The 12,863-nt window shown below is 37.3% G+C and overlaps 1 protein-coding gene across 7 annotated transcripts in view; it reads right to left on the bottom strand.

The window, feature by feature from the left end:
• Nucleotides 1–3,403: 3,403 nt before the first annotated feature.
• Nucleotides 3,404–12,863, bottom strand: part of kcnip4a (potassium voltage-gated channel interacting protein 4a) — a 205,081-nt gene continuing 195,621 nt past the window's right edge. For all 7 annotated transcript variants that reach the window (XM_047385324.1, XM_047385319.1, XM_047385320.1 and 4 more), the window contains 5 exons: nucleotides 12,702–12,772; nucleotides 8,749–8,856; nucleotides 5,383–5,487; nucleotides 5,228–5,290; nucleotides 3,404–5,122 (listed from right to left, as the gene is read on the bottom strand). In XM_047385324.1, coding sequence (XP_047241280.1) covers nucleotides 5,075–5,122; nucleotides 5,228–5,290; nucleotides 5,383–5,487; nucleotides 8,749–8,856; nucleotides 12,702–12,772 — 395 coding nt within the window. In that variant the 3' untranslated portion in view covers nucleotides 3,404–5,074. The remainder of the gene's footprint in view (nucleotides 5,123–5,227; nucleotides 5,291–5,382; nucleotides 5,488–8,748; nucleotides 8,857–12,701; nucleotides 12,773–12,863) is intronic.

Here is a 12,863-nt window from a genome sequence, read left to right as displayed (position 1 = left end):
AAATTATGTTTCTCCATTCAAGCAGTGATACTCATTTGGATTCATTACACACACTGATATGTTGCTGCGGTTTACTTCTGTTTATTTTGTTTTACAGCTGATGAAAACCCAACATTTAGCTTCTTTGAACATTGAAATAGTAGATCAGATTAAAAGTTTTGAAAGCAACACTTATCACGGGGAAGACTGCTGACTTGACAGTTGTCTAACAGGCTGTCATTGACACCCTCCACAAGGACGGTTAGCCATAAAATGTCAAGACTGGCCGTTCAGTGCTATATTCAGGTGAGGCGCTGATTTCAAGTTGCTTGAGGTCCAGTTTAAAGTTTTCACAATCAGTGATGTTTTGGAAAGGCCATGCCATCCACTATTGCTGATCAACGGTATTCTATTAAGTCCAGAGTGCAGCCATCTATGGGGTAATTTTAGAGCACTTCATGCTCTCCTCTGCCGATGAGCTTTGTAGAGATACAAATTTCCTTTCTGACAACACGTGGCACCAACCCAACTTGCAAAAAGTACCTTGTTTAGATGCCTATGGTGTTACTGAGCTGGATTGGCCAGAAAACTGATCTGAGCTAAACCTCAGAGAATCTAAGGGGTATTGTCAAGAAGAAGACGAGGGACACCAGACCCAACAATGCAGATAAGCTGAAGGCAATTGTCAAAACAACCTGAGCTTCCATGACATCTCAGCAGAGTGACATGCTGCACTGATGCAGTAATTCCTGCAAAAGGAGTCAATATCATACTTTGTTAGTATTTTTGGATTTTCAGTAGCTGTAAACCCTTTAAATATATCACTAATAAATCTATGAGTTTCACTTTTTGATGTTATTCAGAATTTCTGAGGCACCTGTACTGAAGAACATTTGACAAGTCTTAGATTTACATGAAGTTACCATATACACTGTTGACCCTTGAACTTCATAACTTCCTTCTGACCTGCTGGATATGAACTTTTGAACCAAGTTCAGAGGTTCTCATCTCATTATGACTTCAGATCGATCTGACTTTGTTGGCTTCTCACCTGCTTTTGGGGGAATTTTTGATAAATGGTAAATGGACTGAATTTATATAGCGCCTTTCCAGTCATACAGACCGCTCAAAGCACTTTACACTAGAGCCACATTCACCCAATCGCACTCACTAACGCTCACACATTCATACACCGATACGCAGATCGGTAGGCAACTTGAGGTTAAGTGCCTTGCCCAGGGGCACATCGACATACAGCAGGAGGAAGCTGGAATCGAACCCACAACCTTCTGATTGCAAGACGACTACTCTTCCTACTGAGCCACAGATCACTGGTTCAACGCAGTCATGTGATTTGTGGGCCACTTTTGCTTTGTGGCATGTTTTGTTCCTATTCTTTATTCAGGGTCTATAGCGCACTCCTTTGGTGTTTGCTGGGCAATTCCGCACTTCCAGTGTTCAAATTTCTTTACAGCAGTTTCCCTACAGGAAACCATTCTGATAAAAAGACAGATGACAGATGTAAGCTTTTGTTTGGAGGGAACCATAGCCAACACACGAGGTTTTTTATAGCCACCAGTCTGCTGATTAACAACTGTACCTGTGGTATGAGTATTCTGAAGTAGTTACCTGATCATTTTGAGAACGGGACAAAGTACAGAGAAATGTATTTATTTATTTATAAATTTTGATACAAAGTGCTATTAATTTTCTTATTGTGTTGTCAGTAAATGTCCTGCCACCGTGTCTTCATTTCCTTGTGTGATAACCTGTGGCTACCACAAGGGGGCATGGGCTGACCTTTGTTTAGTTTGGAGCAGCTTTTAGCTGCTTTTTGACCTGAACGTCAAATATTTATTACTCATATATGTTAAAAACATAAATTATTTTAATAACATACTATTTAGTCCATGCTTGAAGGTTTCTTGCTTTCCCATTGAGAAAAGAGCAACTGAATACCAAAAAAAAAAAAAAAAAAACGCATGGCAAACAACAGTAGGTGAAAAAACAAATTCAAATTTGTCGTTTTTTTCAAGGCATTTCATATACTTCCATTGTGTGATCTTTTTTATAGCCAAATGCTCTGGTCACACAGGGAGTCTCATGGACGACCCAGAAAAGCCAGGAAACCTGAAGCATCCAAAGAGATAGTGTGCAAGATAATCACTGCAAAGATGCAGAAGAAAATACATTTTTAAATGTAAAGAAAAAATATGCAATTTTGTTTCTTTTTTGGACAAAATCTTTGCAGGAACTGAGAAAATAAAAGTTCAATTCTGGACACAAAATCAAACATTAATTACATCGGTGTGTTTTTGAGTGTTCTTCACACTTATAAAGTGACTTTAAAGCATGTACTGTTAAAATTTTAAAAAGAAACAAGTTCTTAAGAGTACCTGCATTTCTAATATCCATGTTGCTGTGAAGGAGAGAGGAACAACAGAAAAAAATCATCAGATGAAAACCAACAATTACATAATGTCCAAATAAGCAGTTTCCAACCATCAAATTGTTACCCAGCATGCTTGGCTTTTTCCTCCATTTGGTGCAAATCCTTTCTCTCAGGAACCAATCAGATTGATTCAGTGTCGCCAGCAAGACATTAGCCCGCAGTAAATGAGGGAGGAAAAAACTTTGCTGACAACTAGAAATAATGAATCAAATCTCAGATCACCAACCAAACCCTGGTGGATCTTACTAATAAGCAGTAAATTACAAGAACAAGTCTGAGGACCAGCAATTCTTCCAACAGCAAATTTTCATTTAATACTGTACAGCTGACAATCTTTTATTCAATGACCATGACCTCGAAACAACCCTGCCGAGAACTCCTCTACAGTGCCAAAAAAAAAAGATGGAAAGTAAAAATCAAATAAAAACATATTGATGCTTTACAGGAAATGTACATACATGATGTCAAATAAAAATACATCAAAGCAGCTTTTAGCCCCTTATTTTTATAAAGTTACTGTAATATAACATTAAAATCACGCTACAGACATGGATAAATATGTTGGAACCTCCAGGAAAGCTATCCAAATGACCTCCAAATATTTTTTTTTTTTTTTCAATTGGAAACTGAAAAAATCCAAACCCTAATTTAAGTACATTTATAGAAGGACATTTATACAATATCGCAAAATAATTCCTGAAAAATACAACATAACTGGAGCATCTTAAACAGTTAAACAGAGTTTCTGGGAATTTTTAACTAGTAAATTAGGACTTTTATGGGGTATAAATATAGTGTAACAAACAGGCCCATTTCTATTAGATGCTCTTCAAACTAGGAAAGGCAAGGGAACATACCATTCAAGTAAGGCAGATGTTTGTTGAGCTTCATAAGGCCTTCAACAGTAAGAAAAAGCTACTCACCCAAACTTGCTCATATCTACAGTCAGAGCAATAATCAAGTCACCAGATCTCCATGCCAACCAGACGATTCGGAGTGATGTTAAAAAAAAAAGCCTTTTTTGTCTAACCATTACAAATGTAAACATGTGGGCTAAACTCTACAGGAACTTAACAGGAAGTGTGCATTTTGGTCAGTTGAGACTAAGATGGGCCTTTTAGCATCCTAGGTGGGCTGGCATGCATTTCAGGATGAATATCTGAGAAAAAAAAAAAAAAAACACACCTTGCCTACTGTTAAGTACAGTGTAGGATCTGTGATGCTGTGGGCCTGTTTCTTGTTCCAAAAAGGCCCTAGGAATCTTGTTAGAGTTCATTGCCTCATGAACCGTTTGGAATTCAAGGATTTGAGATTTACATTTTGTGATGTATTATTACAAGGTGTGGCAGTAGGAAGCAGTGGCAATTTTTGACAGGGCCAATATGGGCATTTGCCCAGGTCGCCATTAGAAAAGGGTCGCTCGAGTACCACTAAAAAACTATAACGTATTTATCTTTCAGTTGTGCACTGAATAGATTTATGATGCATTGATGCAGGTGCAGTCAGGAGTTTGTGCCTCTGTGTGTTCAGTAGGCATCCCCTGCATATTACTGAGGAATAGGGAGATCAAGCTATGTTTGCTAACAATAAAATTGTTCCATCGTGGGAGTAGCTATACCCTACTGAGAAATCATGTCTTCAGAAACTGGGACTGTCTAGTTTAGTCAAAACTGCATGTTTAACGGAGCCTCAGGTGCAGCTGTAGGTTACAGACTCATTCAAAAACTGAGAATTCAAATAGCCAATATGTTTGAATGATTTGAAAGCTCGGCTTATTCATCACATTCGGATTTAATTGTTTAAGAATAGTTTAATATTATAAAAAGGTAGAAAAGTTAAACAGCACATTTCATAGCCTTCAAGTCCAAACACAACTGGACGTTTTGATATTTAAATGGTTGAAATAGCAGAAAAAGTAGTTAGATGCCAAAAAACCATCAGGAGGAATAGGATCTAAAGAGTGTGAATGTTTTATAGTATTCTTGGAAAAAACGTCATGTTAAAGGTGTTTTGTAACATTGTTCAGAGTGAGATTATATATATATATATATATATTTATTAGTATACATCTTTACCAGGGGTGCCAACAAATTTGTCCACATCTGTACCCATGTGCTTAAGTTAAGGTCTAATTTTGACATCAGTAAAATCCTTGTGTTGTCTAGTTGGCAAGTAAACATGAGCAGAATCGAACCTTTTTCTCATAGACTTCTTGTCTAATGTCTAACATGTTTGTTTTTCTCTCTAAAAGATTAAAATCACAGACCCCACTTCTTCTCTATGTCAGATAAGAACACTCTGGAACTTAGAGGACATATTTCTAAAGTTGAGTTGCAGTAATTTTACTGGGCTGTAAATTAAAACAAGGCTGAAAAGGTAGAATTTTTTGTTAAATTGTGATTTACCTCCTTTTTAAATATTATTTGTAAACCTATTTTAGTATCTGAAAAAAAGAAAAGAAATTCCAGAGTGTTCCCAATATGCTGCCTATTCCTAATTGTGGCCCAACAGTTAATAACTAATAATATTGTATCTATGGTGAAAAGTCTGCATAGCACACTGTACACAGTATGAGTCCAAGTTAGTAACTGGGCCATGCTAAAGATGATGTTCTTCTCCAAAGCTTGGGCAGGCGGCCAAAAGTTAGAGAACATTTTCAAAGAGATGCATCGATCGCATGATGTTTTCATCCTGAGGATTTATTTTTAAAAAAAGAAAAAAAGAGAGACTGTAATGAATAAAAGTGAGTTTAAGCCAACAATAGTGAAAAGTAGGAGAGTGGGGAATCCAGCTTACATTTTGGCAACAGTCAATGAACTCGTCTATGGTTACCACGCCATCTTTATTCTTATCCATCTTCTGTTCAAAGGAGAGAATGGAAAAGATGAACAAAACAAACACACCAAGAGGTGTTTTTCAGCAACAATAAATACAAAAAAATAGACACTTGCTTGGAAGAATACTTCTACATGCTGACGAGGCGTCTCCTCTTTCAGGACGGGGTATGTGCATTTACCCATCATGTCATAGATGGCCTTCATGATGTCCAGCATTTCCTGTCACACATGCACAAACACAAAAAACCCTGAAATATTAAAAAAAACAAAAACAAAAACCTTTAAATAAAATTAGGAATTAAATCCAAAGTCAACTTGTCAGCCACTCACTGTGGATAATGTTTCAGAGCCTTCCATTGTTTTTCAAAGCAAACATAATTTTAAAACCCGGTTTTCTGACACAAAGAGAGCCTATGACGCCAGGGGATCATAAAGGAGAAAGTACACCATCATATATGGAGTAATGAGGCATCGGGTGGAGCCACATACCTCAACTGGCAATTGTTTAAAATGAAAATTGACAGTTTTCTTGATTAACAGGAATAATTGGAATGAAGACGTGGCCAGTAGGTGGTCTCATCTGAACACTTTTACTTTTCCCAAAGATCCTCAACCCAGACCATTGAGAAGACTGTAGGTGTTGTTTGTGAGCATAAAGCTTGTCAGGTAAGAAAGTCTTTTGTCAGTGTACGTCTGCTGTCAAACTATTTTCTCTGCACGTTTCACCTTAAAAATTTGCTACAGCAGGGACATGTTTTTTTCTCAGTGTCTCTGCTAAATGGAGGACAAATCGTATATCAGTTTTATGACTTCCCTTTCACCACATGTGCTATTAGCTTGAAGTGATCATCACTGTGGGGAATTTTATATATAAATATATATATACACACACAGTACAGACCAAAGGTTTGGACACACCTTCTCATTCAAAGAGTTTCATTCAGACAGACAGACATATACACACACACACACACACACACACACACACACACATATATATACACACATATATATATATAAACACATATATATGTGCATGCATGCACACACATATAAAAAGTATCAACACTGATGTTTCTGAAGTACTCCCTGTGTGAATATATGAATATTTCAGACACAGTTCTAATATTGGAATCATTATATAGGAGTGAAATCTATCAACACTGAATCAACAGCAACATAGTTTCATTCATGCTCATTTATTTCCCTGTGTGAATTATAGTCACTGACAGTAACTTTTTATCTAGCGCCAGAATTAAGCAATCATCTGCCAGATACTTTGGTCTGTGCCCAAAAACTTCAAAATTAATGGCGATCCTTGGAGTGATGGCTGTCAATTATTCTTTATAATTATTTTTTAGAATATTAATTTTTCTCTTGCAAAGCACTTGACATCTGTTTCTCCTACAAGGTTGCATAAATAAAGTTGGGTTGAAAGAACTCAGTTAACTATTCAGTCTCTGTTGCAGACTGCACTGAAGGACATATAACAGAATTCCAGCAAGACCAGAGACTGGGCTAGTTTCTGGGTTCAATGTACTGATTTCAAACGTTCTGGTATCAAAGCAACAAAAGTTAAGCATCATACCACTACTATGAGTTGCGAATTTTAAAGGACATACTCATAAATAAATTTTGCTTTGGATTCTTTCGGTTTCTAAAGTTTTGACTACTATCAGTCAAAATACTTGGTCTTGATTGACTGATGTCATGTCCAGCAGGGGTTGGTGCAGTGAGGAGCCCGAATTATTTGCACTGATTTAGGATCTTTGTTTATTATGTGTTTGGACACATGTAGCAACTTCAATTCAATCGGTTTTACCGATCGAGGACCAGTTTCTCTGTATAAATAAAATGTTTGCAGAAAAGCCAAAATAAGCCACCACAAATTAATCGCAAATGCACAACAAAAAGACCCTTGTAGAAATGGCTTCTCTGAAAAAATGTTTGTGAAGAAGTAGCTTTGTTTTTTATCAGAGGAGGAAGTGCTGGCTTGCACCAGAAAGACAGGAAATTATTGCAGGAGGAGGAGGAGAGCTGTCCAGCTCAGGGCTTAATGAGATGAAGCCCTGTACATAAAACTTTATTTATTGTATTTGCTCACCTTAGTTGTTCTATTTGCACAGTAACGACATCTCTGCAGAGTAACCTACTGATACAGGTTTATTACAAATGCTTTTTTGTGTGAAGGTGTCAAGCAGAACAATTATCTATGCAGAGTTGTTTTAATTCACCCGCTCTTGAGATTTTTCGAGTATAAGTAGCCTGTTTATAGTCATACCACAAATTCGCAGTAGGATTTAAGTGTGGATTTTGAGTAGGTCACTCCAAAACCATCAGGTTGGTAGACTTGCCGGTGTGTTTTGGATCATTGTCCTAGTGCACAATCACAGAGATCATGATGTCACTGATGTCCGGACATTTTGCTACAGGATTTTCTTAATTTTCATCATACAGCCACCACCATATTAGACTGTTGGTATCATGTTCTCTTTCCAAAATGCTGTTGTTGCCTATTCTCTTTCTTGTTGTTCAATCCTGTACATTGACATTAACTAAAGGAAGTGAAGCCTCGAGTGCTTTAGAGGTTGTTCTGGGTTGTTTTGTGACCTCCTGAAAGAGTCATTGATGAACTCTTGGAGTAATTCTGGTTGACAGGTCACTCCTAGGTGACCTGTCAACCATCATGGTTCTATGTTTTCTTTGTTGGTGAATAATGGCTTCCACTGTTGTTCACTAGAGTAACAAAGCCAGAGAAATTACTCCGAAATCCTTCCAAGATAAAAAGTAAATACACAAATCATGATGAATATAAAGTTTTAGTGTATAACATGACTGACTCAGTGTGTTATCTGCCAGTTGCAATGCTGCTATTACTGGCAGCAGCGATTAGAAATCGTATTTCAAGTTAACTGTAAATATGTTTGTCTGAATTTGACCCACCACAACAGTCGAAGGTCCTTGTGTTGTCAACCTTATGCACAAAGTAACACTCCTCCTTCCGGACCTGTTACAACGTCCAGTTAGTCTCTATATTTCTGTTTTTAAGGATTTCCGGGACGGCTTTGGCTTCCAGAGGAACGCAATGATTTCCTTTTTTTTTTTATGGCTAACTATGTTTTGAAACTAATTTGAGCTACAAACTATGAGAGTTAGCATATCTGCCAGAATAATAAACAGTGAGCAAAAATGTAGCCACTGAGGCAAATAAAACCTGTGAAAAGCTTGACCAAGCACCCAAAGTTATGTTGAATCTGTGTTTTTCTAAATGCTATTACACTGGCTGAAGCATAGTGAGAAAAAAGATGAATTGGGACATGATTAATTATTGTTGAAAAGTCAAGGGAGGATCCTTGATTACTCATACTGAGATTGGAAACACTGTTGAAATCCCCCTAGATTATTTAAATCCATGGATGTTGTGATATTTCAGTCCTGTGATCTTCCATTATTGACAGAAATAATTAAGACATAATGTACCTCCTTAGTGATGTATCCATCTTTATTGATGTCATAAAGGTTGAAAGCCCAAATGAGCTTTTCCTGGACTGTGCCTCGCAGCAGGATTGAAAGCCCCATAACAAAATCCTGCAACAGAAACAAGAACTGCTTACACACGTACAAAATATCACACTAAAAAAAACACACTACATCTCAGACTCAAAATCCCAGGAGGTAAACAAAACCAGCCTTCATGCCTCCACATTTCTGCAAGCGCACACAATCCACGTCGGTTATTAATTAGAGATGAATGATGAAACAGCAAAAGTGGAGGCGCTATAAATCAAAAATACCTCATTATTCAAATGATCAGAAAGCCTATAGTCTGTGTGGGACCCCACAGGGAATCACCATGTTTTCCTGGAGAAAGGACCATGAATAAAGCAGGAGGGGGCTTTAGTTTGAAGTGATGACAGCTTCTCTGTCCTAATAAGCAAATATCTGTCCCTCATAAATATTAATAAAGTGATGCCAGTATATCAGATAAACTCAGTTGGGCTGAATAAAAGAATGATAGAATGATAGGGGACACATGTTTGACATAATTCTTTGGAGAAATTCAGCTTTCATCTACTTATGGACTTTATAATAACTAAATGGATCCAGTTTGGATTTTTCTTTTTAAATCTTTACCATACACAGGCTTCCATAATCCTTAAGTATTCTGTACCTTTAGCAACCCATAAACTACACACTAATTGGCTCCCCTGTGCAAGATGTGTAAAAAGCTTTAAAATAAATTCATCTTTTATTGCACAAGTATATTCTTGTTTTACAAAAAAAAACATGCATCTAGAAAAATACTATGTGGAAACCCATGTGAAGAAATAATTGTTTTTCTTCAAATACTCAGTGTAACACTTACTGGCAGTTCTACAAAACTCAACTGAAGCAATTGCTTATATTTTATTTTTGCAGGTTGATCAGAGTTAGGAACATTTAATTAGTAATGTATGACCTATTTCCTTTGGGTAAAAATATTAGATGGCACAGAGGCCCCTTTCTCCTAGTCACTCTTAAAAATAGAAAACCTACTATTCAGGTATATGGTCAGGATAAAGCTGCAAGTCTCACAACAATAATTACAAATTTGAAAACAACTGGAATTATAGCAAACAGGTCTGGAAAAGTAACCAGGTTTGTTGTGCTTACTCTGTGATAAAGATATATGAAAGTAAAAAAGAAAAAAACACTGTTAGAGAACTAATTCAAAGAGTGGCATCTTGAGGTCCCCATTGTTTCTTATATGCCTTTAATATCTGTATATAACATCTATTTCTTTAATGCTTATGCTTTGTTACCTTCCTTCTGCCTTTTCCTTTAATGTCCTACAAAGCACTTTGGATTGCCCTGTGTAAAAAAATTGCTATACAAATAAACTTGCCTTGCCTAATAACTATTAGATGCTGTCTACATACAACTAAAAGTTTGGAAACCATTCCTGTAAATGTGGACTTTAGTCAGATGAGACCAGCGTTGAGTTTTCTCGTAACAAATACTCAAGACATCTGTTTAAGAAAAAGTTGGATATATGGAAAATCACCTCCTGCACGGTGTGGTGGAGGATCTGTGATGTGTTGAGTCATCTATTTTGGGGGGATAGACCGGCTGGGCTGCGCAGTTCGACATGCGCAGTTCAATCGACGTCGCAGCACTGACGTCACCCAGGATTATAAAACCCGCGGAAAATAAACTTTCGTTGCCATTTTTCAGTGTGTCTCACGGGACGAAGAAACGGAAGCACATATCTGGAGCGATAGAAACTCGCAGGCAAGTTATTTTTTTTCTCCACATGGCCATTCCTGGAATAGCTTGCTGCTGTGCAAGGTGTGTATTCATGTTTTTGTCCAGCTGATCCCAAATCAGCCAGGAGTTAAAGTTTTTCCCCTCAAAGCAGCTGCAGTCTGGGCCTCGCCTGACCACTCCTTTGTTCCAGTTTTATTACTGGAGTTTTTCCACTGAGTTCCCGCCTCAGAGTTTTATGACCCTTTGTTCAAGATTTGGGGCAATCAGCTGCTGGTGGCTAAGGGTGCAGCCCACCGTCTACCAGCTGATCGCCGCAATCAAGACATCAGCACACAAGAAAGGCTTCTCTTTCCAAGTTAACCCAAATTGCACATTTTGCCCATAAAACTGCTGGTTTGATCTTCATAGACGCTCAATGGCATATATTTTCTTTTATTATTATTGTTAGGTAGTCATTTAATCCCCTTGGTGTAGAATAGTGCTGGTTAGTTAGGTGAAGGTTTTTGACCAGAATATATATATATATATATATATATATATATATATATATATATATAAGAGAAGTGTTTTTGATTATTTCGTACAAAAGTAATTAATCTGTCAATCTGTCTCCAACAAGGTTTTTTAGGGGGTAAATTTCTACCCTAGTAACCTGCTTTTCCCCTGATAAATAGAGTGGCCCAGAAAACTATTCTGGTATGGATTGTTAAACGTGTCACAATCAAACAAATACATAATTATAAATACATATTCACATATGTGATAGTTTTAATGTAAATGTAATAAATATGTTAAACAAATGAAAAATGCATCAATATTTACATACACTACTGGTCAAAAGTTTTAGAATGCCTTTCTCATTTAATGGTTTTCTTTATGTGAATCTCACTGAATGCATCAAAACTGTGACTGAAAACATATGCAGAATTTATTAAATACACAAATGACTAAAGGTGAAACCTGCTGAATAAAACTTGAATCCATTTGATGTTTAAAGTAATGTATAATTATTTTGGTATTAGTAAAAATATTTCAGATTTCCTTTTCTACAGTCCATTATCAAATAATTTAAACTGCTACTGTTGCACATCACATTGACCCTAACATCTAAAAAACCTGCACAGCACTTTAACTGCCGACCAATAACCTTGTCTACAACAGTGTAATCCCCACCCACTGACCTTGATGGGTAGGGCTAACAGATTAACAAATTCATCATATGACGTGGAGGTCCAAAAATGAGTTTGACATCCCTGATATAGAGGGCTCAGTGGTGCTTTCTGATATGGGCTATATGGGCAGTTGCCCAGGGTGGCATCAGATTGCACCTCGAACAAGTTTTCTAATGTTTTCATGCATGTGCCGTCAATAGGGAGTTGGTGCTTGTGTGTGTTGAGAAAGCGCCCATAGCTTGCTGCTAAGAAATAGAGAGATCAGGCGTCTGTTGCATAGATGCTGTCAATCAGGTTGCCCCCATGTTGGGGGGACATTCAGTTTAGGTTGTGCTTCTTTTCACCTTTTTCCCCTGTTTGAGTTTCTTATTTAGCCACACCTATCAAGTAAATGAAGAAATTATATTTTCACAAACTGGAATCATTTCTGTGAGAGTTTATATCTTGGATGTAAAATATCGCATCAATAGAGAAACTCAGCAGGGTTAAAAGGCCTTTTGCTAGTTGATGTTAACTGAATTTTTACGGCAGCTTCCGATACAGCTGGAGGTCACATGCAAAAAATAAAAAGACAAGTATTCAAGGTATGTTGACAATTGTTTTTGTCGTGCAGTATGTAATATCATGAACCTGTCCTGGTAGCTTTAAGCAAAACAGAGACAAGTCTGTAGGTTTTATGATGAAGGTTGCTGCTGTACTGGGGCTGGGAGAGGCCCCAGTGCACCATTCCGGTGAGGACTGTCACTGAAAAGGATTATACAAAAGGACTGGTCAAAATAGAAGATGGTATTTATGGAGCTGCAAAAACAGGAGTGGTGACAATAAGTGTGGCAGCGGGATTTTGTAAAAAGATTTTAGGATATTATGAGTCTATGCTTCTACAATAAAAGTTGAATTTATCTGTAACAGAGATGCTAATTAATTTGAAGACCCCAGTGTATTATAACAAACTTTTGTTAAACAGGTTTTCTGACATTTTAAACAGACCAAAAATGACCTTAACATCGGGCTCACCTCGAAGCTCACAGAGCCATTGTGATCTGTGTCAAACGCGTTGAACAGGAAATGAGCATACGTCGAAGCATCTACAAAGAGAACAAACAGAATCAAAAATCATTTGTTATCATTTCAGCCCATCTAACACCTAAACGCCTACTGCAAACAAGAAAATAGTTC

Source organism: Girardinichthys multiradiatus, chromosome 14, assembly GCF_021462225.1.
Source record: "Girardinichthys multiradiatus isolate DD_20200921_A chromosome 14, DD_fGirMul_XY1, whole genome shotgun sequence".
Classification (NCBI taxonomy): Eukaryota; Metazoa; Chordata; class Actinopteri; order Cyprinodontiformes; family Goodeidae; genus Girardinichthys; species Girardinichthys multiradiatus.
This window is presented reverse-complemented; position numbering and strand designations above follow the sequence as displayed.